This window comes from Ruditapes philippinarum, unplaced genomic scaffold (assembly GCF_026571515.1).
Source record: "Ruditapes philippinarum isolate M1 unplaced genomic scaffold, ASM2657151v2 ctg917_1_1_1_1, whole genome shotgun sequence".
Lineage (NCBI taxonomy): Eukaryota > Metazoa > Mollusca > Bivalvia > Venerida > Veneridae > Ruditapes > Ruditapes philippinarum.
This window is the reverse complement of record NW_026853925.1, coordinates 89,971-116,859: the sequence shown is the minus strand read 5'-3', so window position 1 is coordinate 116,859 and position 26,889 is coordinate 89,971. Positions and strand designations below refer to the sequence as shown.

At 32.8% G+C, this 26,889-nt stretch overlaps 2 protein-coding genes across 4 annotated transcripts in view; both read right to left on the bottom strand.

Annotated features, from left to right (window-relative positions):
• Positions 1 to 26,551, bottom strand: part of LOC132738387 (unconventional myosin-XIX-like) — a 34,897-nt gene extending 8,346 nt beyond the window's left edge. The window contains exons 1-16 of one of the 3 annotated variants that reach the window (XM_060725878.1): positions 26,472 to 26,551; positions 19,096 to 19,242; positions 18,375 to 18,477; positions 17,463 to 17,605; positions 16,520 to 16,630; positions 13,949 to 14,004; positions 12,320 to 12,475; positions 10,748 to 10,850; positions 7,989 to 8,085; positions 6,285 to 6,373; positions 5,491 to 5,572; positions 3,825 to 3,875; positions 2,131 to 2,317; positions 1,772 to 1,839; positions 1,109 to 1,230; positions 639 to 749 (exon numbers count right to left, since the gene is read on the bottom strand). In XM_060725878.1, the coding sequence (XP_060581861.1) occupies positions 639 to 749; positions 1,109 to 1,230; positions 1,772 to 1,839; positions 2,131 to 2,317; positions 3,825 to 3,875; positions 5,491 to 5,572; positions 6,285 to 6,373; positions 7,989 to 8,085; positions 10,748 to 10,850; positions 12,320 to 12,475; positions 13,949 to 14,004; positions 16,520 to 16,630; positions 17,463 to 17,605; positions 18,375 to 18,477; positions 19,096 to 19,233 (1,617 nt within the window). In that variant the 5' untranslated portion in view covers positions 19,234 to 19,242; positions 26,472 to 26,551. The remainder of the gene's footprint in view (positions 1 to 638; positions 750 to 1,108; positions 1,231 to 1,771; positions 1,840 to 2,130; positions 2,318 to 3,824; positions 3,876 to 5,490; positions 5,573 to 6,284; positions 6,374 to 7,988; positions 8,086 to 10,747; positions 10,851 to 12,319; positions 12,476 to 13,948; positions 14,005 to 16,519; positions 16,631 to 17,462; positions 17,606 to 18,374; positions 18,478 to 19,095; positions 19,243 to 26,471) is intronic. The other 2 variants (XM_060725879.1, XM_060725880.1) reach the window with 2 other exon arrangements.
• Positions 22,562 to 24,675, bottom strand: LOC132738388 (uncharacterized). Its single transcript, XM_060725881.1, has 2 exons — positions 24,537 to 24,675; positions 22,562 to 23,719 (listed from the first exon to the last, which is right to left on the bottom strand). Exon 2 carries the CDS (start codon positions 23,697 to 23,699, stop codon positions 22,902 to 22,904), a length of 798 nt encoding a protein of 265 aa, XP_060581864.1. The 5' UTR covers positions 23,700 to 23,719; positions 24,537 to 24,675; the 3' UTR covers positions 22,562 to 22,901.
• Positions 26,552 to 26,889: the final 338 nt, after the last annotated feature.

Genomic DNA, 26,889 nt, shown 5'->3' with positions numbered 1-26,889 from the left:
CAGTCAGAAGCAAGTCCTTGTTTCCTTGAGCAAGAAACTTTACACTTATTTCTCAGTGAGTGGGACTGAAAAAAAGATTGGAGCACGACACTTAGTACTGTATTCCATTATATACTAGACAAGGCGCTTGAAAGATTAAAAGCTAGAATCTCGCCTTTTCACCAAACGGAATGAACTTAAGAACGTCTAATTCATCTCTTCACACCAATTTATATACATAAAGAAAGAAAAATGTAAGAATCAGCAGAAAAAAAACGATATTTGTCTATTCTAATTTCTGTACGTGTCTACAGGTTGGCTCCAACACTGTATTGAGTTAAATCCTTTCTCAATACTGGTTGGTTCCAGGAACTGATTCAGTGTGTCTATATTTAACCTTCCTACACAGTCAAACTAAAATAAGTTCTGTATATAAACTAAGATAGAATCATAGTCATATATCATAATGCAACTTTTCATTTACATGATTTAAATACATTTTTAGAATTTTCAAAATGAGTATGAATCTGGAGGCATGCTCCTTTAAGCAGGACAATAAAGGTAAGCTTTGTACAAATTTCCAATTAAGCAGGATAACTCAATTACAGCTAAGTTCAGCAAGGTAAAGAAAGTCAGAGTTCAGAATTTGTTAACATTACCTCATTTAGAAGACCAAAAACACTTGGTTGACCCTCTAATATATCAAGACAAGGTTGGTTATCATTGTATGTTAAATGTTGCCAGTCTATACACTCCTCCTCATACTCTTTCTATAACATAGAACACAAATTTCAATAAATCCGGTATCCATAGATATCCTACAAACCTGTCAAGTTAAACATTAAAATATATGTGTACTTAGGATGGAAACAATATTCTGGGCATTCAAGGCAAGTTAAGTATACAATATATAGAGGATACTGAATGAGTGTAAGTTTAATACTGAATTTATTGTACAAGTTGAATAAAATTATATTATGCTATCCTCTGGCGAGCATAATATTATTCTATTCAATGAATTCAATATATTCAGTAATGAACTTAAATGAATACATTAATATTACATTAATATTCTACAAGTTAAGGGTTAGTTAAACTTTGAAGACAAAATATAACTAAGTTAACATACCTGCAAATCTTTAAGGAAATGTTTAACATAGTGCTGCTGAAGTTTCTCATTAGCATAGTTTATACATAACTGTTCTAAACTGTTCCTCTCAAACGCTTCAAACCCATAGATATCCAACAAACCTGTCATGTTAAACAGTAAAATAGGTTATGATAAAAACTGTGAAAGAAATGAGCTCTTGAAATAAATTAAAGAGCATAAAAATGACAAACTCTTTATAAAGTCTGTTTAAGAAATAATGTAAAGGGAAACATCTCTTATGCCTCATGACCTTGATTGTTTCTTAATTTTTAACATTTAAAGTACTGTAATAAATCATCAATTGGCAAAAAATAGGAATTCAAGCCAAAACTGAATTATTTCTCTATTGGTTACATGTTTGTTTACATGTAAAAGTTTTGAAACCAAAATCATGACATAATAAAGACAGGATTTTTCGACAATGTCCTTGTAGACACCTGGGTTTTTATACATGTGTAAATAAGGTTTATTTCATAAATGTTGTATTATATATACTCATGGATTAGACTCAATGGTGTGTATTCAAGGAGATTCCCTGATTGTACAAGTGAGGGAAGTGAGATAAACTTAAAACTTCAATATTATTTATCACTGCCAAGAAGTATCTGTTATAAAACTGATGTATTCAGATATATGGCTCACCTATCGTATGATCATATCCACTACCATGTATCTGGGTGTTTATAAATCCAACTAGCCAATCAAATAATCTGAAATTCATTGTATAAAAACAAATAAATACATTTTTTATATTGATATCTATAATATCATTCTATACTTTACATCACATATCCTTTTTGTGTCCATCTTGAAAAAGAAACATCAACGAAATTAATAAATTTATTAAGCATAATCGTATAAAAATTGAACATTACCATGTAACTTTGTTAAAAGATCAATACAGTAATATCACAATGTTTGTGCTCATTTTTAAGCTCAGCATGGGTATGTACTGATTTTTTGTTTTTTGTTCTAAACTGTCGAAACTACAGAAATTTTACCTTGAGTATAAGACGGTAGCTAGACAGTCCCGTCTACTGTATGCCTCTCTCTGTGGTACAGGTTTAACGAACACGCTCCGACGCTTATTGCCGCCCGATTCTATATGTCGGTATAACAAGACCTGTTCCATATGAGATGACTGTAAACCCAGTAAGTCACCAGCTTGCTGTAAACTTGTCTCTGTCACTGCACAGTATAATATGTTTATTTTATACTAACCACTTCCATTTTTCGGAACAGTTGTATCAGTGTCTATTCTAGGAAGCGAAAAACACCGGGGATTTTTATCGCAAAGTGAGAATTTATTACATTTGTTGATGTTTTTCCTTCTTTCTCTATCTAAAATTTTCCTCCTTTGGAGGAATTCTCAAAAATATGAGTGAATCCCCCCATCCTCCCTCCTAGAATAGGCACTGAGTCTATTATAAATTCTATGGATATAAAGATGAAAAGTTAAAAGTTTTTGTGACAACAAAGTAGAGCCTTATCAGACTGCATGGACTGGCCTGACTTAATTTTAACATCTTTCATATCAAAATTCCCAGAATGACAATTTAAAATTTGAAGCAAAGTGAGTCAATTACACAAAACAAATGTTAATTTGAAATTAAACCAACAAACATTATTATTTGATATTTACACCACAATAGAGCTAAAAATTTTACTAAAAACTATTTTCTATGTAAAAATGTTCTTTTCACAAATTTTTCTGTAATTTAGTATAAAAGAAAGATACATTGTAAATCTATATAACAAAATGTTATGTATAATCATTCCAATGCCAAAGAGAATTCTATGTACTAAAACATAAACAAGAGCTGTCAGTAGGACAGTGTGCTTGACTATTCTCTTTCAAATAACTTTATAATAATGAAAGTTAATGTGTAACATTGCATCACTACTGACAACTCTTAAACAACTTCTAAACTAATACACTAGAAATGATGGCACGCAACAACAAATAACTAATGTGAAGTTTAAAACTACATTAGAATACTAAACAACAACTAGAAGGGGTCACAAAAACATATGTCTCCCAAAACAAGGTATTATACTAAACACTCCTGTAAATTTGGTCAAAATCCTGCCAGCAGTTTGACCTTTGAAAGCCGGACAAGATTTCTTTATGTATAGCTCTGACAGCCATTTTGTGCAGCTGAGCCAAACATGCCCGTTATATACCCAAACTAGCGATGGTACTGATCACTTCTGTGAAGTTTCACTGAAATCCCACCAGCAGTTAGAGCTGTGAAAGCATGTGTTCTAAGTTTAATAAGGGTCCATCCGCCCTTTCAGGCACTGAGAGTACGAACCTCCTGTGAAAGCCAGACAAGTTTTTCTATTTATACTTCTAGTGGCCATTTTTTGCAGGGATGGTACTGATTACTCCTGTTTAGTTTCATTAAATCCCACATGCAGTTCAACCTGTGAAAGCCGGACAAGATTTTTCTATTTACAGCTCTGGAGGCCATTTTGTGCAGCAGAGTGGGACATGCTGGCGATATGCACAACTAGGGATGGTACTGATTACTCCTGTGAAGTTTCATTGAAATCCCACCAGCAGTTTGATCTGTGAAAGCCACACAAGCTGAATGCAGAGGGACAGATGGACAGACTGACAGCAAAGGCAAAAACAATCTGTCTCCCAAAAATTTGGAAGACAAAATTATGCATATAAAAATATATAACTGACTTCCACTTGCACCTTCAAGGTCAACAAATCCAGTGTCTAAAAATCTGTCTTCTACAAAATTTAAAATTTGATATGAAGTTACAATCTGACAAATCAACTGACTCTAGACAAAACAAACATCTCTCTAACATATTAAAGCTGAAAGAGTTTTAATCTTCTTTTATGGAATAAAATTATTAGTTCATATTCTATTTCTACAAGAACCCTTATATGTAATTTATCAATAGATTTAAAGGGACTCCACTGAGGTTTTTTGACATGATGGGACTAAAAACAATTTCCCAAGATATTTGTATAATTTGATGAAAGTCAATATCAATAACTTCTGTGCACACTTTTAGATCTTTTGCTTACTCTGTTTTTGCAGATCATTTCTATTGTGCAAATTGCCCCCCCCCCCCCCCCAATAAAACACTTTTAAATGGAACACACTTAGAATCTAAGAAGCAACCTAATTATTGATTTGCAATTTAAATTCAGTCTTGGTATGTTCCTGTATTGTCTTTTACATAATTTTGTGAATTAAGTGCCCAAGTTGATCTATGTAAGAGCTTTAAATTTTATGATTTCAGGCTATTGGACCTCAGTGGAGTTCCTTTAAAGTCTAAATTTCTAAGCCAAAAGCAACAATAGTTTCATAAAAAAAAATTTCCAGTTATTTCCTTTTGTATAATAATGGAGACTATGGCCATTAACACAAATTCAAAGTTTCCAACCAATAACTTACAAAATTTCAGTGAACAAAAGGAATGGTAGAAAGAATATTAGTGAAATTCTCAGATTAAAATGGATCAGTACTTTTGTCAAAATTAATTGCAGGGTTATTTCCCATTATCTACATACTATGTATAAGTATACAGAACAACAAGAGCTGTCGGTAGGACAGCAACGCTCGACTATTCTTAGTGCTTGATAGTAAAAAAAATGCTTGATACAGTTACCTCCTCCTGTTTACAGGTTGGGGTCATGATGGTGAACAAGTGTGCAAAGTTTCAAAGCCATATGTCTATGGACTTTGAAAATATTTGAACTATTACAAAAACTTTAACGTAAATTCTAAGTCGAAAAAGGGGCATAATTCTGTCAAAATGCTTGATAGAGTTACCTCCTCCTGTCTACAGGTTGGGGTCATGATGGTGAACAAGTGTGCAAAGTTTCAAAGCCATATGTCAATCGACTTTGAAAATATTTGAACTATTACAAAAACTTTTAACGTAAATTCTAACTTGAAAAAGGGGCATAATTCTGTCAAAATGCTTGATAGAGTTACCTCCTCCTGTCTACAGGTTGGGGTCATGATGGTGAACAAGTGTGCAAAGTTTCAAAGCCATATGTCAATGTACTTTGAAAATATTTGAACTATTACAAAAACTTTTAACGTAAATTCTAAGTCGAAAAAGGGGCATAATTCTGTCAAAATACTTGATAGAGTTACCTTCTCCTGTCTACAGGTTGGGGTCATGATGGTGAACAAGTGTGCAAAGTTTCAAAGCCATATGTCAATGGACTTTGAAAATATTTGAACTATTACAAAAACTTTAACATAAGTGGTTACGCGGACGCCGACGCGGACGCCGACGCTCGGGTGACTGCAATAGCTCTACTTATTCTTATCAAATAGTCGAGCTAAAAATTATGTAAAATTTAATTGAACTGTACAACTAACCTTGTTCTTGTAACAACTGACAGAGTTCATCTTCCAGGGGCTTTATCTCTACATTACAAAGGAACAAAATTGCCACCAGCACCTGTAAATTTATATAAATGGTTATTTTTATCTCATTTAATGTTAACACCGTCCTTAAAAGAACAAAAAAACGCTATTATCTTCTAAAGGTTCTAGCTTAAAAAAGATTCATTCATCATGCTGAAAACTGGTTGTTGTTGTTTTTTTACAAAAAGAAAGCAAGAAATTCTGTAGGTCACAGCTGTATTTGATATTGCTTATTTATGTAGTTTTCAGAAATTCTTGTTACATAAAAACTAATTTTACAGTGCTATTTTTTCCCTTGAATAAAATCATGTAAAGTAAAAAGACTGTGACATAATAGATACTTCATTAGAAATATAATGTCTTTTATTGTCAATGTGAAAGGAAAAGTGACATATAATCATATAAAAACTTTGAATTCCATGAAATATTGATCTTAAAAAGTATTAAAACAGGAGCTATCAGTAGGACAGTATGCTCGACTATTTTCTGTGCTTGATAGTAGAACAAGAACCTGGTTACAGGTAATGTTCAATTTTCTAAGTTCAAAAGGGCCATAATTCTGTCAAAAACCAAGTTTCAGTTATGGGCCTTGCACAGTGACCTCCTATTATGCTCCTTTCAATAGTTTAGCAGAAATCAACTTGCACACAAAAACTCAAAGTGTAATGGACACCTGTGTGAGTACAATACCTCTCTCTTTTCTTCGAAAAGTCAAGCTAGAAAAAAATATTAGAAAGAAAATGAACCTTAGTTATTTCCCCTTGCATGGTCTCAGGTATACCAATCTGAGTCATTGCCTTAAGAGTTTCCTGCAGATCTCTGTTTGTGGCAATATCTGAAAAATTTCAATACACATGTACAGTGTTCAATCTAGAACAAATTCCCAGGGGGCCCTTCGGGCCCATAAACTTTTCAAAAGGGGGTCATTTGAGAAAAAAGGGGGGCCACACTTAAAATGAACATCAAATTCAAATAAGGTATTGTATCTTTTCAGTTACTTGTTCACGTACCATCTTTAGACCAAAAACGGTTGCAAAATTCCAAAAGAACTCAACTAAAAAAATGACATTTTGAGAATTCTGTTTTAAGAACTGATTGGTAAAGAAACGCGATGACATAATGTTCAAAGAAAAATATGAATCTTACTAGTATTTTAATGTTACCAGGGATATCTGATAATAATGATCAGCGCCCGATATATAAAGGAAAATCATATTTTGAAATTAGCTTTGTTGATGAAGAATATAAACTTATAATAGTCGCTAAAAACATTTACCCTTCTCAATATATCCGAACGAAAAACAAAGTGTCAACAGGTGCTAAGACAATGTATATTGACATACCGGTACCTTTGATTTTTTGTCAGGGCAGCAGTTCTTACGTCACGCATAAGCTGTCTGTATTGATTAATGATATGCACAATGTTTTAGCGCCGACCCGCCAAAGACCAATCAAAGTTAATTTACTTAATTGTCAGACACTCCCTAGCCAATCGTGTTTGATTAGCTCCATCTTTAAGACTTTTTTAATTGGATGAAGGCGTGTTCGAAATAATTTATGCACACTTCTCTATAATTAACTCGCACTTTTCACAAATATATATATTTTTTTCCTTTGGAAAGTTATTACATATTTTTTTGTTTTGACCGCGAAAAAAACTATAACTACACGCACGTATTGGATTATCTGTGACGATTTGTTTGGTTTATAAAAACTGTGACTCAAAAGTAAGTAATAGTTACGGTATGAAGAACAAGTCTGCATAGTTTTTACAGACGCGGACCGAGAGCATAGCGATAGGTTTTAAATGGGTTACAGAGTGCGGTAAACTAACTAACCAACATGCTCTTGTTTTTCTTTACAAACTTCAGTTTTGAATTCAGTATTTATTAATATTATTCACAAGAAACTTCTTTATGTACTTAATCAGGTTTAAGAAAGCATTCTAAATGTCATTTTGGGAATTTTCTATGAGTGCGCCCGTCTGGCCCACAGTTGATTTTGTTTTGCGCCGGCGGTCTTTTCAGGGGGTCAATGGCGCAATGGCGCGCTCTAGATTGAACACTGCATGTACTTCAAATTGTATCCTCACTTACATTATTTCATACAATTCAATATACTGGGCGGCCGTGGCTGAATGTTAATGTGGCAGCCTTCAAACTACTTAATCCTTTATGCTAAAGTAATGCACCTAGCTGGATTTACAACTACATGAAATCTTCTCAAACCTAGCTAAATATCTTCTTTACTTCAAATGTCTGGATTTAAAACTACATGTACTAGACACTGGTAAGTTGTTAAACAAAGTGACCATCCAGTCATACAGGCTACTATTGCAAAAATTAAAGTTGTTAAAAACAACAATGACTGTTTTATATTTAACAAAGATTTTTTACAATGCATTTACAAAAAAACATCAATTAAATACCTTGGAAATAGTGTTAATTTACCTTTTCCAACAGGTAAAACTTTAAAGGTATCTTTTCCCATGTCTTGAACCAATTTACCTAGAACTGTATCTCCAGACTGACACACACTTTCCATTATCTAAAATTTAACAAATCCAACCATCATTACAAACTTTATATGGAGGGATTTTTTTTTCTCAAAAACCAGAAGTATATACAGCTGAAACATATATTTTTTGGATTGGGAATGAGCCAAGTCAACCATTAAAACAATACTGAAGTCAGACCTGAATCTTAACCATTGGCTGCATATTTTGTTACCAAATTCCCTAAAATCAAAGATCAGCCCAATATTCAAGTTAAACATGTTACACTGCATGGTGGGTGATCATGTAACATTCATTTACAGTAACATTGGGTTCCCGCTTACGTATTTGCTAATTTTTCATTATATCTTTCAATATTTGAATAATAAACATATACTATATTCCTGAGAAGTATTTGCCAATTCCAAGCTATATTTTTGATTTTATACTTTTCCTGTTATGCTTGCAGAATCTTTCGCTACAGCAATATTTTGATGAAAGTATGTGTCACAATTTTTGCAAGTATTTCGGGAAATTTACACAAGTTACATTGGAAACCAACTGTTACTGTAAACTATTGTCTGCAATGACCAACCCTGATGGTAAGGGTTAACATATACATGTAATGATAAATATACTCATACAACTTTTGTGCTTTATAACAAAAAAAAATAACTGCTTTTCAAAACATCAATTTTGTCCATATCCTTAACTTCTTAAACAAGAGGGCCATGATGGCCCTGAAGTCGCTCACCTGTATATAGGCCCCCGGAGCGGGGCCAGTTTAAACCCCAGGGCTTTTATTTGAACAAACTTGGTAGAAACCGATAAGAAGATATTTCATGCTTAACATCTAAGGTCTAGCTGGTCAAGTTTTTTTCTTTACACATATAGTTAAAAACAATGACACACCTTGGGCATGGTCAGTTTTGACCCAAGGGCTTTTATTTGAACAATCTTTGTAGACACTTACTAGAAAATGTTTCATGCTTAATATCTAAACTCTAGCTATTCGGGTTTTTTCAAAGAAGACTTTTAAGTTTTTGCTATACACATATAAGGAAAATCAATGTCAGCCCGGGCGGGGCCTATTTTGACCCCAGGGTTTTTATTTGAACAAACTTGGTAAACATCCATTAGAACATGTTTCATGCCAAATATCTAAGCTCTAGCTCTTTGGGTTTTTTAGTAGTAGATTTTTTAAGTTTTTACTATATGCATATGGGGAAAATCAATGACCCCCTGGGGCGGGGCCAATTTTGACCCCAGGGCTTTTATTTGAACAAACTTGGTAGACACTCAATAGAAGATGTTTCATGCTTAATATCTTAGCTCTAGCTCTTTGGGTTCTTTAAAAGAAGATTTTTTAAAGTTTTTTCTATATGCATATAGGGAAAATCAATGACCCCCAGGGGCAGGGCCAATTTTGACCCTAGGGCTTTTATTTGAACAAACTTGGTAGACACCCATTAGAAGATGTTTCATGCTAAATATCTTAGCTCTAGCTCTTTGGGTTCTTAAAAAGAAATTTTTTTAAGTTTTTACTATATGCATATAGGGAAAATCAATGACCCCCTGGGGCGGGGCCAATTTTGACCCCAGGGCTTTTATTTAAACAATATTGGTAGACACTCATTAGAAGATGTTTCATGCTTAATATCTTAGCTCTAGCTCTTTGGGTTCTTTAAAAGAAGATCTTTTTAAGTTTTTACTATATGCATATAGGGAAAATCAATAACCCCCTGGGGCGGGGCCAATTTTGACCCCAGGGCCTTTATTTAAACAATCTTGGTAGACACTCATTAGAAGATGTTTCATGCTAAATATCTTAGCTCTAGCTCTTTGGGTTCTTTAAAAGAAGATTTTTTTAAGTTTTTACTATATGCATATAGGGAAAATTATTGACCCCTGGGGCAGGGCCAATTTTGACACCAGGGCTTTTATTTGAACAAACTTGGTATACATCCATTAGAAGATGTTTCATGCTAAATATCTTAGCTCTGGCTCTTTGGGTTCTTTAAAAGAAATTTTTTTAAATTTTTACTATATGCATATAGGGAAAATCAATGACCCCCAGGGGCAGGGCCAATTTTGACCCAAGGGCTTTTATTTGAACAAACTTGGTAGACATCCATTAGAACATGTTTCATGCCAAATATCTAAGCTCTAGCTCTTTGGGTTTTTTAGAAGAAGATTTTTTAAGTTTTTACTAAATGCATATAGGGAAAATCCATGACCCCCTGGGGCAGGGCCAATTTTGACCCTAGGGCTTTTATTTGAACAATCTTGGTAGACACTCATTAGAAGATGTTTCATGCTTAATATCTTAGCTCTTGCTCTTTGGGTTCTTTAAAAGAAGATTTTTTTAAGTTTTTATTATATGCATATAGGGAAAATCAATGACCCCTGGGGTGGGGCCAATTTTGACCCCAGGGATTTTATTTGAACAATCTTGGTAGACACTCACTAGAAGATGTTTCATGCCAAATATCTAAGCTCTAGCTCTTTGGGTTTTTTAGGAGAAGATGATTAAAGTTTTTTCTTTTGGTTGCCATGGCAACCAGAGTTCTGCATGGAATGGAAATTTTTGAACAACTTTGTTAAGGCTTCACACAAGGAACATCCCTTTGAAGTTTCATTATGATCTGCCTTATGGTTTCAGAGGAGATGTCGTTTGAAAAGTGTGAACTAAAAAGGAAAAGTTAAAACCTTTACCTGGTAGAAGATATGAAAGTTTGCCTCCCCTTGTAACTGATGTACCACTCGTGTTTTCTCTAGTAGGTATGTCTTGATCTCTGCTCCCATCATATCACCACCTCTAACAAACAAAATACAACATATATTCATATATATATTCATGTATATTATTAGTTATAAAGATTTTGTAGTGATTTTTTTCAAAACAACCTGTGGCTTTCTGAAGGGGAAAATATAGCCTGATAAATCAGAAAAGGGGAAAATCAAATTCCAACAATTGAGAATGGAATTTACCCACACATTTCATGTAAGTTTGAATATAGAAATCAACTCCAGTTTCAATTTATAAAATTTTCATTTTCATTTCAATTTAATTCAACATGCATGATATATAGCAGAGGCTATAGGGACAGCTTTATGTCTTCTAGCTGATATAATAAGTCAGATGTTGTTAAGTCATGGTTCTAGTGAAGAAGTGCTCAGAGCATTACAGGGGAAAATATTAGCTTTTTTATGGGAAAATATACATATTTTGAGCTAGGGGAAACAGTCTTTATTCGGCTGTAAAATACAGGAAAAAATATCACTGTTTTGACAGGTTATATGGCCCTATAGAAATGGTTGTTTGGAAAAATAACCTGAACAGCTAGGCAAGGGGTATATTGCAAACAACCTTTTATATTTAGCCATATAACCTTTCAGGAATTTATAACAAATTTATAATACAGCAAACTTCCTTTATCAGAGAAAAAAAATAAATTATTTCATATATTGACAGCTATGTATATAGAACTATATAAACATCACAGTTATCCAACAAAAAGTGACATTCCAACATGCAGTATCATTAATATACCGGGTATATATTCTACTGTAATCAGTTTTGAAAAATATATCTGATCAGTTTTGAAAAATATATCGGAAAATCTATTACACCAATGAATGCTCCTTTATTTGTTTGTCTCATATTTCATTCAGGCTATAACATTGTCAGTCAAGAAGGTCTTTTCCTATAATTTAACAAACGTATCAGAACACAAAGCCAATATGTAACACCTTCTATCATAGACCGAAGCCTCTTTCTTCAATGTCAAGGTCATACTATATTGTTTATAGATAATAACATCTTTTATTTCACACCTTATAAAACACAGCCAATGCACTTTTAGCATGTGATGTTCCAAAAGAGATCATTATTGGATCCATCCTCACCAATTTAGCTTTGTTTCCATTTCCAGAGTCCAAAATGTTAATATCAAAAGCATATCATACTTCATCTAGCCTCATTTTCATTTTCAGAGTCCAATATATTCTTTATTGTTCTTGAAGTAACAACGTTTTGTGAAAATGTCATAAAATGTGAAATTAAGAGGTCAATACACATTGTTGACAACAAAAATGATTCTATTGTACTCCTACACTGCTGCTAAACCTATATTAGACTTGGCTAGTGCCTTGTCCAATATAGGTTTGACAACTGTGTACTCATCCAATGGAATTCAGTATTGAACTCGGCAATGTGTAATATTATACCCTCATAGTATCCAACGTGTGGTCACATTAATGCTGTTCAATATTGGTAGAACTCACCTTGAGAACTGGAGCTGTATAAACTTGCCAAATCTTGAACTGTTATCATTTCGTTGGGTGACAGCGTTACCAAAAGCTTCCAGTATTGGATTTGAATCTAAAATCTTCTGCTCTATTGACTCACATACTTTTGCTCTGGGTTTAAACTTTTCATCTCTGTAAATGTAAAATATTAAAATAACTTACAGCCTCTTATACATGAAATACAATTCAATATGTTCATATCCATTAACAAAAGATGTTTGAGCAACATGTACCCCCTATCCTCAATGGCATTTAATTACAGGTAGTCACGTTACCATCTCATAGCCTAGAGAGCAGACTGGCTTTAGTGGTGACAGTTACAATGACCTTGATCTTTGAACTTATGATCTCAAAATCAATGTAGGTCAACTCTAAACTAAATCTGATAAATTAAGGGTCATAGCATATATATTATTTGACCTGTCGAAATGTTTGGGCTATCAAAGGTCAGTGTTACAACTGTCACTTTGACCTTTGACCTAAATAAAACAAGCAATTATCATAGTATTGCAAGCAATCCATAAGTCCCCTACCGGTAAGAGCCCAAGCAACATTCTGAAGGGCCATTGGCCATTCACTTATGTTCCTATTTTAAGTAAATTTGTTGAAAAAGTTCTTTAAAAGTGATCACAGGAAACCGTTTTTATGTACAGACAGACGGACTGAAGGACACTCTAAAGTTATTTTTTAAACATCCCTGTTATCAAAATATAACATTTTTAAAATCCTATCATGATTGAAGAAGTTGGAGTAAAAATTACCAATTTCTCAAAAAAAAGTCTAAGTTCAAAAGGGGCATAATTCTGGAAATAGTCTTGCTAGAGTATTGAACACTCACAAATGTTGAGTGATAATAAGAAACATTTATATGAAGTTTGAAGTAGATACATTCAGAAAAAGAAGTTATTAAAAAAAACAATGTTTTTTTCATGAAAATTTTAAGTTCAAGGGAGGTAATTCTGATAAATTTTGTGCTAGAGTTGTAAACCTTGTCACATATGATGTGGTTGATGACAAGCAACTTATATTTAAAGTTTGAAGAAAATACCTTAAGAAATAAAGAACTTATAGTGAAAAAACTTAAAAACTAGAATCAGAAATCTTGAAATTCAGTCTATTTGTAACATAGCAGCGGAGGGTAAACCTAAAGTCCCCTCCGGTAAACCGGTAGGGGACTAATAAGTGGTCATCTACAGGCTGTGACAAATTTCCCTGCTATAAATCTGAGGAATGTAAGGCAAAGCCTTTTTGGTTTACTGACTTAATTAAATCTGTTCTGCAAAGCAACAAACTTACCTATATTCATTCAAACTTTCCTTTCCACAAGAAAATATACAAAACAACCACTGAATTACAACACCTTTTGGAAGACAAAGATTTTGGCTCTTTTTGACAGGAGTTGCTCTAGAGAGATTAATCTAATGTAAAGTCTTAATCTGGAAAGAGTTAATACTGTTGTAGTAAAAACTTATAATTGTTCTACAGAGAGCTACTTTGCAGAGGTTGCACTGTATACTCAAATATTACTGTTTGCATGAAACATTTTTGTTTTGTAACTATATAAAGAATCAGCTGACTATAAAGATGAATAATAATTGAACTTACATCAAAGAATTTGAAACCACTGTCATGTACCTCAATAGATGCTTTGCAGATACTGTCTATAAGTATAATAGAACAAAATTTCAAATCCTTAATTAATTATACACTGAAGAATAATGGGAAAAATAAAGCTGTTGATCAATAATATAACAAGTCCCAAGTTTATGTTTCTATTAAATGCATTACAATCAAATATACAACAATCAATGTGCTTCTTCAAGTCCCTGATATGACACCTTGACACAATTATAAAACATTGCAAAACTGAGAAAAGTAGATAAAGAGCTGTTTACATAACACTGCATGCAATTATTGAAAGTTATGCTTGACAGTTAAGCAAACTCAATGTAAGAGTTTTGTAAGTTCATAAAGAGCTATAACTCTGTCAGTCTATGCTAGAGTTATTAAACTTGGATAGTAAATTCCAATAATAATGCCAAGGACACAATCAAGTTTCAACAGAAATTCTTCAGTAATTTTGAAAATTTGATCTTGGCAAAATAACTATTTTCTAATCTAAGTTTACAAAGGGCCATTATTCAATCATCAAAGTACGAGGGTTGTCCCAATATTCTGTGACAAGATTGATTAATAGCTAAATAAAATAGGTACGAATTTGATATTTTAATATGTTATAAACCCATATAATTTAAACATTTTCACAAATTTTCATAGATAAATATCAACAAACAACAAAAATATGCCATAAACACCATGGCAACTAACTGAATCGCGGCGCACATCCAACGTCAAAGACGGCGTTAAATCTATATAAGGCGCCTTTCTCAAAAACTCTCAATGGCTTTCAACGCAATAATGGTACCCATAAATCGTCAATTTCTGACTTAAATCATGTGGTTGTTAATGTCTGTTGAATGTTTGGATGGCATACATTAATTTTTGCTATACGCGAACTTCCGGTCTCGTTACTCCTGTTTTTAGCTGTAGGAAATAGGCGACGAAGATCGGTCTTCTTATCCGTGTTTTCCTTATTTTCGCTTTTTGTAGCGCAAAACTCTGGTTCCGTTCATGCCTTTTGTACACAAATGCTCAGAATGTGTTGCTAAACTGTTATATTTGGTATATTTGTTGAAAATCGTTACATTTGTCATCTCGAAATAGTCATGAAACCTGAGTGACATGTTCACTGCGCCGCAAATTCTTCGAACGTCGCCATTTCAACTTTCCTATTTTATATGAGATATTTTTATTTATTCGTATCTTTTTCGTTTTTTAAGTAATTTTACTAAAATTTTCAGAGATGATTTAAACATAGCAGCAGAGGAAGTCAACGTCACATTGTGCAGACACATCATCAGATATTTGAAATATACGTAATTAATTTCAGCCTATTCATAACAAAATGTAAATTATTTGACGTGCGCCGGCAACTCAAACCAATGTCGTTAATACTGAAAATTTCTAAGTAACTAGGGTAAATTTTTTGTAAATGATTTGCTGTAATGTTAAATAATAAACTTAACGGTTATATGTGTGAATTATTTTCTATTGGCGTTAAAAATGAACCGGCTATAAAATTTGTCACAGACTTTTGGGACAACCCTCGTACATGCCAGAGTTATGGATCTTAGATAGTGACCTCCAATTATAATCCCAAAGACATCTTTTAAGTATCAAGTACAATGTTAATTCCTTTGGTACCTTTGAAGTTTGATAAACAAATGAGTTATGCTAACACATGACTGAGTAGAACGGTCCTATTATCTTCAAGAAGTCAAGAAGTCAAACCAAACATGATTCCTTTAACTTAATAAATGTTTAGTTTATATTTATAACCCATTACAACGCAACATTGTAAATTGATTATTTTTGAAGTCCCTTACAACACTTTAAAATAGTTAAAAACATTACAAAACCTTTAGAAAAGTAGATAAAGACTAAATTGCAGTGTGTTCCAATCAATAATTCATAATAAAGCACACAAATGGTGTAAACGAAATTTGTTAAGTTCATAAAGGGGAATAAATCTGTACCAATCCTTGTCCAGAATTATGGATTAGTAATAGAAAGAGCACCGAAACACGAGGCTATCTGATTTGTACGAGGGGGCGTAGCCCCCGAGTATTAATCAGATTGCCGAGTGTTTTGGTGTTCTTTCTCTTTTGTATCATAGTCAAACATAAAAGCACGTTCCCTGTTGTCACAATATGAAACCCCGGCAAAAATGAACCAATGAACGAACATCTGAATATGACATTTCTGTATCTTTCCCTTTCTCTGCCGTTACAATATGTAAACCCCAGCAAAAATGAGCCAATCAATGAGCATGCTCTGGAGTGCGGGTAACTAATACCCGCACTCCAGTTAACGCACTGTGCATGTATATGTATACGATTTAACCCTGACACATTTTCAACAGAAAGGTCTCCAAACTATGATACAATATAAACAAGGAGCACACAGACATACAATATAAAATATCATTTCTTTCTACCAGAAATGGTGTAATGGATGAAAAAATACAACATTATGTTCTTTTGTTGTTTTATTTCAGAGGTGATTACAGCTTGTTTTGATAGGTAATCCTTGGACAATATATTTAAAAATACATACCTTGCCAGACCCACTTTCTCCACTCACAATTATACACTGGTTTATATGTCCCAATTCTCTACACAATCTTGTATATGCTTCATTCCCAACTTTATATATGTGTGGAACATCCTGAAACAGAGGGGACTTTTGTGTTAAAATAGTAAAAATCTGCATGATTTAATATTAAGTATTAATATTTCAATCATTATTAATTACTTAAATTAGTTTTGAAGATCATTTGTGCATGAATTTCAGTTTTACATGATAGATTAAGATTAACTACATGTGTATTTTGATCACCATATTTCAACCACATTATTAACAATGGTAGGACTATTTCAGCATTTTTTGACATGAAGATAGATCACATTCCTGTTGATATATCCACAGTTTTGTAATAAGGAGGAGGCTGCAGCCAAAAAATAACTGTCTCAAATGCATATTAGGTGGCTTCAAAACTTAGAAAACACTGTTTGTTGTATGTGATAAACCTAAAAATTTACAGATAAGGTAAAGTAGGAAGAAAATTACACGTCAACACCAGGGATGTTTATATTATTTAATTATCTACCGGTTTCGACCTACCGTGAGGTCTTCATCAGGATCTAAAAATTTACAGATTAATTTCGAAATGTACAGTCAAAGAAAACCTTTAATGACAACCCTATTAACTAAATATCCACCTGGAGATGAAATCATCTTACTAGTATACTTTATATGATTTTTACAAATTAAAAATAATTTTTACCATTATAAAAATGAAGATGACCATAAGCTGCTTAAAACCATCAATGTTTTATACTGTACAACCTTGGTACATCAACACCCTGACTCACAGGGGGACAAGGACTTTAGTTGAGAGGTGACGTTTAGTTACTTTTTAAGAATTGATACCATTGTTGTAAAATGGGTAATAAAATCAGAGATCTTAGTTCACAAAACTAACAAATATTTGGAATACCTCATGGTGTCTGTGATAAGCTAACACAGTTTCTAATGTATATAAATGGTCAACGCTTCGGAATGGATTAACTGCAACTATTGTACTGCCTGCGTTTGTATAGAACTGACCATCTGCAAATCTCTCTTCAAGGCAGCATAGCACTAAAAAATAAATTCAAATTAAATTTAGATATGAAATTTTGCATATAAATAGAAAGCTTTTTTCACTCCTCCTCCCAAGTACTTGTCCTATGTATTTATGTTCCAATGAATTTCCCTATTATTTTACAGCTAAATCCAGGCTACCCCCCATGCCTAAAATAGCTTATTTTTCCCCTGAAATGAAATTGTGCATATTTGTCGTAAGAACCATTACATTACAACAGCTGGCTTAAATTGTTAGTAAATTTAATAGATAGTCAAAAAGCTTTAATGGAAAAAGAGTCACAAAGCTGTCACTATAAACAGCCTCTGTTGTGTATCTTATCTTAATTGCAATCAAATTGAAATACATGTACATGTATTTGATTAAATGTGTTACTATTTGCATTTTCAATCACTGGTCTTCTCTTTTTTGGATTCATTGCCTACATTTTCTACTTCAGAGCGCTACCGGTTGTTTTGAAAATTCACAGCAAAATCACTGTAGAAATAAAACATATTTACTTCAAGGTGCCTGTACAGTCCACTGAAAATTTATAACTGAACCAAAAGGGGCCATAATTAAGACAAATTCCATGCTAGACTGACATGTCTTGGGTAGTGACCTTACAGTATAAATATAAGAGAATTCCCTTTCCAGAGATAAATGAGATATCAAGTTTCAAACAAAACTTTCACTAAGTGTTATGCAGCTGACAATGCACAGATGAGTCAGGTAGTTCCCCTATTTGTCTTCCGGACAATCTTATAATTTAACAAAGACTAATACCTGAAGCTTGATTGATAGGTGAAAGGTCTGTGAGACTTTGAACTGTCTGCAAGCATTGCTCTGACCTGGGTAAAATGTCATTTACCAAATACTCCTTTGTCTCCTGTAAAACAGTAATGTAAAGAAAAATGTTTAGAAACCAATGATTGATTTTATAAATTTAGCATGACTTATTTACCTTTAAATAGCCATACTTGGGGATCTTTTTATATATATTTTTATAAAAACCTAATCCTTTTAATTCAATAAAAGTTTAAGCATTGTTAGCACAGGGATGCAATAATAACAGCATCAGGTACTTCACTATATACAGAAACAGTGTCGGCCAAACCATACTGAGGTACACAAATCTTGTTATTCAATACTATTAATAAAGCTTGTTCAAAGTACACAATTTCAACTAATTCAAGCACTAAAACAACAACAGTTTTATCCGCACCTCGACCAATTTGGCTTTAAATCGAACTTATCCGCTGGTACAAACAAACAATTTACATTGACTGTTATAGCTTCACCGTGCCCTGCTGTTTGCAACACATTAGTCACAAAGTCACTCTTAGCCTCTCCATATTTATTATATCTAAAACACAACAACAACTCTGCCTCAATAACATAGCATAGAAACTATGTATATTTTTTCATAAAAAAAATCCCTCCAAAAAAACTTTTAAGTAACTTATCCTATAGATATATGTATTTTATGATAATGATAAGCATATACCTTTTTATTTGTAACAGCAACAGTACATTTATTTTTGCTAACACTTGTTACAACACCATCTTCCCAGATTTTTGTTACATCTTTGACATAAACAAGCATTCCTGGCAGGAAATTATAAATGCAATCTTCACTTCCCATACTTGACACCTTTGAAATAGTAAATATCATTAAACCATATATGTATTATTACAAAATATTAACAAGAGCTCTGTTGAGGAGGGCAACATGAAGAACAATGGTACCATAAGCTGATAGGGTACCATCCTACAGTTGTTTGACCGTTTTCCCGCGCATTGAATTTGACCAGTTCCGATCAATCAAGCAAGCCATTCATGTAAACAACAATAAAAATGGGTACCATCCTACAGTTGTTTGACCGTTTTCCCGCGCATTGACTAGTTCCGATCAATCAAGCAAGCCATTCATGTAAACAACAATAAATTTAGACTAGAACTCCGTGAGTCGGATGTGTCGCCTTGTGAACAATGTAGTTTAGGGGAAATGGCCAGGACAAAAATGAAATATGAAAAATAACAAAGGGCAATAACTAAAAAAATAATAAGTGCAGAGCAGCAGTTTCTGTACACTGCACTTCTTATCAATAACATCTATCATTCTATGATGTTTCAAGTCCATAGCTTTCATACTTGAGGAAAAATGACCAGGACAAAAATAAAGTAAGAAAAGCAACAAAGGGCAATAACTCAAAAATAAGAAATGCTGAGTATCAGTTCTTATGCACTGCACTTCTTTTTAATGAGATCTATCATCCTATGAAGTTTCAAGTCCATAATTTTTATACTTTCAGAGAAATGGCCTGGACAAAAATTAAGTATGAAAATTAACAAAGGGCAATAACTCAAAAAATAAGAAATGCAGAGTACCAGTTCTTGTGCACTGCACTTCTTCTTAATGAGACCTATCATCCTATGAAGTTTCAAGTCCATGGCTTTTATACATTAGTTGAAATGGCCCGGACAAAAATAAAGTATGAAAATTAACAAAGGGCAATAACTCAAAAATTAGGAAGTGCAGAGTACTGGTTCTTGTGCACTGCACTTCTTCTTAATGAGATCTATCATCCTATGAAGTTTCAAGTCCATAGCTTTTTTAGTTGAAGAGAAATGGCCCGGACAAAATTAAAGTATGAAAATTAACAAAGGGTAATAACTCAAAAAATAAGGACTGCAGAGTACCGGTTCTTGTGCACTGCACTTCGGGTTATTGAAAGAAGCATGCATACCAAGTTTGAAGTCAATCAGACTTATAGTGACTGAGTTATGCTCCGGACAAGCTTTAGCGGACGCCGACAACGACAACGACACAGATGCCGACACTGCCGACAAAAGTAACCCCTATATGTCACCTTTTCAAGGCGACACAAAAAAGAAATATTCACTGGTTTTGTTGTTTATTGACATTATGCCTGCCGCACAGTAAATGGGCCAATTTTTCAAAAATACATGTAATGCAGGCTTTTTCCAAAACATATTTTACATTTGCAATTTTTTTTTTGTGTTTTTACAAAGGGCTTACTATAAAGCAAATGTGCCCAAAAGATTTTTATGATAGCATTACCCAAAATAAAGATACAGACATTTTTATACCCTAAAAATGCCCAATTTTACATGTTATGTGTTAGCATCTGTTTTTTACTATTACTATTTTTTTACATGCACATAGAAAATATAATAACCTTTCCAGTGATTTTTAATATTTGGTAAAAATATAAATGTATGTATATAACATATATTTGTAAATATGTTCTTATTTAGCTTTCATCTTCATTTTTGAATAGATTGTTTTCTTACTACACACAATAAAGCCCTTTTAAAAGATGCTATTAAATGACAGTTTAAATTATAAGTCATAACTCAAAAAGATAACATTTAAGATGCAATGTTCATATATGAAATGTATACACACTGATACACTGCAATATGGCGCATGGAAAATCAGATTTTGTTCACTTTGAAGATATTTAGATTTTTTTCTTGGTGAATTTACAGTTGATAATAAGACAAGTGTAAAATCTAAAGAGGATAAAAGAAAAACTTCTAATTGTGATCAGTGTGATAAGTTATACAATTCTGTCTCGGGTATAAGAGGTCATTTAAGGAATAAACATGGAGTTAAGCATGTTAAATGTTAGAAAAACTTTTTTTATGCAATGTTTCTTACTGTGGTCTATTTCAGTTGTATTTTATAGTATAACAACTAAGATTCATATCTGCAAAGGCCACCGTCATACTGGTCATCAACCTACATACCCATGGTTAGAGTTCCAGCTTCGACCCATTTGTCATGTGACATTTCTGTATGTATATACATGCATCAGACCAGTGGCCAATATCCTTGACTTTTATAATGAACCAGTGACTCATTAAAATTATTTGACTCTTTTATTAAAGAGCTAGGTAGCATGAAGGACTACCTAGTTGAGAAAAATAAAACATAAAACAGTTACACCCCATCAAAATATTACACATGACAAAAGATTCATTAAAATATTTATTTCATCTAATGAATATTAACTGTACAAATAAACATAATTGGAATACAAACAAGAGCTGTCGGTAGGACAGCAACGCTCGACTATTCTTAGTGCTTGATAGTAAAAAAAAGTGCTTGATACAATTACCTTCTCCTGTTTACAGGTTGGGGTCATGATGGTGAACAAGTGTGCAAAGTTTCAAAGCCATATGTCAATGGACTTTGAAAATATTTGAACTATTACAAAAACTTTAACGTAAATTCTAAGTCGAAAAAGGGGCATAATTCTGTCAAAATGCTTGATACAGTTACCTCTTCCTGTCTACAGGTTGGGGTCATGATGGTGAACAAGTGTGCAAAGTTTCAAAGCCATATGTCAATGGACTTTGAAAATATTTGAACTATTACAAAAACTTTAACGTAAATTCTAAGTTGAAAAAGGGGCATAATTCAGTCAAAATGCTTGATACAGTTACCTCCTCCTGTCTACAGGTTGGGGTAATGATGGTGAACAAGTGTGCAAAGTTTCAAAGCCATATGTCAATGGACTTTGAAAATATTTGAACTATTACAAAAACTTTAACGTAAAATCTAAGTCGAAAAAGGGGCATAATTCTGTCAAAATGCTTGATACAGTTACCTCCTCCTGTCTACAGGTTGGGGTCATGATGGTGAACAAGTGTGCAAAGTTTCAAAGCCATATGTCAATGGACTTTGAAAATATTTGAACTATTACAAAAACTTTAACATAAGTGGTTACGCGGACGCGGACACCAACGCCGACGCTCGGGTGACTACAATAGCTCTACTTATTCTTATCGAATAGTCGAGCTAAAAAGTATAAAGATATATATATAGTTGATGTCTTGCATTGCAAAAAAAATATCATGATTAAATAGTTACATTATCCATTTTTTCAAAATGAGACATGCGCCAAAAAAAACCACTTAATTAAATAGTAATAGAAGGGTGAATTATTGTGAATTTCCATACAATTTCATGTGTGTTAAATAATGAAGAAATTCTCTGTTATAACTTTTCAATGAAATACCATAACGCTATGAAAACATTGTAAATTTACTTAAAGCAGCATGCCTCCAGATTCGTCCTAATTTTTATAAAAATTTTGAAAATATTGTGAAATGAAGTATGAACAAAGTACCTGACACATTGCAATCGGCACTTATAATCCAAGTAAATTACCAAAGAGGTAAAAATATGCATAAATAGCCCCTACTGTGTTAGTAATGCAGTAGAAATATGGTGATAAATACTGCAAAATACAGTCATTAATTGCACATAAGATATAAATTTCACTTGAATCTTTTAACATTACTTTTGCGGTTCTTCATTTTGATAAGTGTTTTTCTGTATGTTTTGCAATTCATGCATCTTTCACTTCGTTGATTAATTAACAGGCAACACGAGACCGATCGAATTGTTGAACCAATGTAGATCTCTTCCTTGTAAGCATGTTTGTTGTTATACTTTAGAGATTGTAAGTCAGCATCCTTATTGCCCCAACAAATAGAGTATTTGCAAAGTTCCTTGATAACATTCTCTAACTGTTGAACTGTATAACAATTTTTCTTTACTGACAACCATATAGGATGTTCAGTGCTTAAGGGTTTTGAATGCACAAATATGTCCAACTTCATTTTCTCTGTGACGCGAATACATGTTTTAATTCTTGGTGAATCACTAACTACATCACTGTCATAAATTGAGATAAACTTAATATCCTTACTGGATGGAATTGAAAAGAACTGATCATTCTCAATACTTGAACTGTCTGATTTCAGTTTTGAAAAAAGGTTATTCTGAATTCCAGAAACAAACTCATCTAGATTATGCTGTGGGTTGTACTTATGTACTTTATCTAAAATGACATAAAATTCATTTGCAGATTGTCCATCTGAATCAATAAATTCATTGGTATCAATTGTGACCTTACATTCAGTAACTTGTTCATCATTACTGGTATTCTCAAGCAAACAAAAATTTGCAAAGAAAGCATCTGATGGAAAGTTTTCAATCTTTGATAAACCTGCTCTGCAAGGTTTTTTGGAATATTTTCTGCTGTATCCAATTTTCTTCCTTTTCCGAGCCATTATTGATCGACAAAAGCAATCTGAAATAATTTAAAATATATCTTTATAAACATGTATGAGCTCTTTTAAGTCACCTATATATATATAGTTCATGAATATTTGCTTTTTGTCACTGATATCACTAACTAATAACAAAAAAACGCAACATTCCCAATTGATAGAAGTGAAAATTATTTTCTTTTATTAATTATCATAATTTAAAAAAAAAATTGGGGAAAATCATTTAGTAAAAAATACATTAAGCATATATAATTTTGCATAATTTACATGTCACCATGGACAACGTTTGTTTGTTTGTTTTGGGTTTTACGTCACATGGACACAGTATAGGTCATATCGCGACGTTCCAGCTTTACTGGTGGAGGAAGACCTCAGGTGCCCTTCCTTGCATATTTCAGGCACGAACGGGCATCCACCTGAGTAGAACCACCGACGTTCTGTAAGCTAGCTGGATAGTTTCCTGACATGAAAGAATCCAAAGTCCCTGTCGGGATTTGAACCCACAGCTGAGCAGTGAGGGGCAAGTGATTTAAAGTCTCACCATGGATAAAATTAATATCCCATACATCATCATTTTATGTACAATTACCAACTTTAGCGACAGTCAAAATGATGAATTTGTCCCAATTTCTCGGTACCGGCCCCGGTACCCAAGGCAGTAAAAATGCACAACAAAAAATTTAATTTTCTTACTTATGATGAAAAGGTAATTATCATCAAAAATAAGAATCATTAATTATGTACAGTAGATGTATGGAGATGAATAAGAAATAGGTTTATCATTTATTATTCTTTCTAGATGTTTTCAAATTGTAAAATATGCCATTCTAAACATACCAGATATAAGGAGACAATCTTCACCAAATTTCAAGTTCCTGCTGTCCTATAGCAATATGTCTGATAATTATGATTTCAAACTACACAACCTGCAAAAAGAGAACAAATTTTGTTGCCAACATGTATGTCATAGTAATTTAATATCTATAATGTAATTTAAAGAAAATAATGAAATTTGCCCACGGACTATAGTCAAGCAGCCATTTCAATCTGTTGAAACCTTTTGCTGTAAAATGACTTTTTTTTACTGAGATTTAATTAAAAACACTTTAGAAATTTACACTTTTTATGGTTTATGGCTACCTTGACATTTATAATATTACTGCATGTGAATTCTGTCCATGATTTCAAATTTATCTGTGATCCATTTTTGAAATCACAGAAAAAACTAATTTCATGCTGACATTGTTTTACTATAATGACTTTATTTCAACACATTGAAAAATTGAAATTGAAATATTATTATACAAAAATTAAGGAAATAAAAGACTATACAACAAGTGCAAAAAGCAGTTGACACCAAGGCAGGTTATCCTTCATGATATATGTATCCAATGACACAGCTAAGCCTAAGGAATCTATAATTTTTCATAAAGATGTTTTGTTTTTTTTTCATTTAGATAACAAATTATGGATTTCAAAAAAAAAAAAACCTACCTTGTTACCTACTTCTAAAACATGTTTTTTCTACTTTTTAGATATTAAACAAAGTAACTGCAAATTCATCAATTTATCTGCAAATTCATCAATTTATGGTTTGGTCCCAGATTTCGCCTAAAAATTGTTGAAATTTGACACTGCATAATGAAAAATCTACAAAATAATTGATCCTATTTAACTCTCTTGCTATAAATATGGCTATGTTTTTATAAAAAATACTAACATGAGACAAATTTAATCAACATATTACGTTCATTTTTGGGACAAAAAATGCACATCACCTTAGTATTCCGCCATTTTATTTCTCAGATTTTTAGTCTCAGTTCATAAAAATGGAACGCATAAAATTTCATTTTAACTCACTAAATTTCCATAATCTTAATGTTAAACCAAAGACATTTAAAGTATCTTTCAAAATATTCTGCCAGTTTTCTTGTATTTTACTTAAACGAATTTTAGCAGACAAAAATTACACTTTCACAGCGATCGACACAACAACATCAGTTCGATCGAGATTTGTGTTTGTTCTTTCTACACATTAGAAACTTTAAAATACATTCTGATCAATGTCATGATACTTACATAAATATTTCATAGTAAATTTACTTTCTGAGGACTTCAACCCCATTAAAAGATTAAGTAAACACAATACCGATCAATTTTCTTGTCGACATTTCCTCCGCTTTGAACTAAATTTGTAAAATGGCGGTGCTGATTCCTGATTGTACGAAAACACACAAGAGCGCTAATCTCTATTCTCTGTGTTTCCCGTCCCATTATCTTCTGTCCCAGGTTTAACTTTGAATCAAAAATCTACTAGCAGGTACATTTCTTTATATCAACAATTTGTTAATTTGTATCCTGACGGCAAAAGATGAAAAACTGCGCCGGAACCGGTCAAACAACTGTACTTGTTCTTTTGTTGCTTTTGGGTGGGGGAGGGGGGTAGGGGGGGGATTTGTGGGTCGAAGTGTGCGGGGGATGAAGTGTCCTAATCCAATCAAAAATCGTCCACAAAGTGTAATGCACAAAACCAAAACGACCAGGAGACTTATGCAGGAAGTAAAAATTATGGAACTTAAAATCAAAATCATTGAAAATGTCCATAAACCATAAATTATAAAATCAAAAATCATAAATTTGAAAAAAATATGTCCGAAAATCATAAATTATAAAATTCGGACAGATCAAGATTTATCTTCATGAAAATTAGAAGGTTCACAATAAATATATTATCAAACATTGTGCAGAAGTTAAATAAATATTGATACTAACGGTTTCAATAGTTCAAATTTGAAATTTAATTAAAATGGCTTCAAAATTTCATTTTCAAACCTCCCGCTCCATTTTTTTTTTCAATAGACGCTTGCATTAGAAAAAATACCGAAAAGATAATTTAACTTCAAAAAGACGCGAAAACTATATGTTGGTTGATTTTGGGGTTAAAAAATTATATTTTTTTATATATATATACAGTAGATTTCCGTAAAGCCTTAACATTTTATTCTGTTGATAGAATTGCCGTATGGCAAAAACGAATAATATTACCAGTAGGGGTAATTTTTTGAAAAGCTTGCATATTGTACAGTACTGTACTGTACTGTAATGTGTATGATAAAGCAAAGTCGTGTGAAAAAGGTGGTAATAAGATTTCAAGAATAATTTTTTGCAAGTAATACCGTCGTAAGACAGG

Bases quoted from the DNA above. Each gene is read 5' to 3' on its own strand.
- LOC132738388 (XM_060725881.1), bottom strand. From the start codon at position 23,699: ATGGCTCGGAAAAGGAAGAAAATTGGATACAGCAGAAAATATTCCAAA.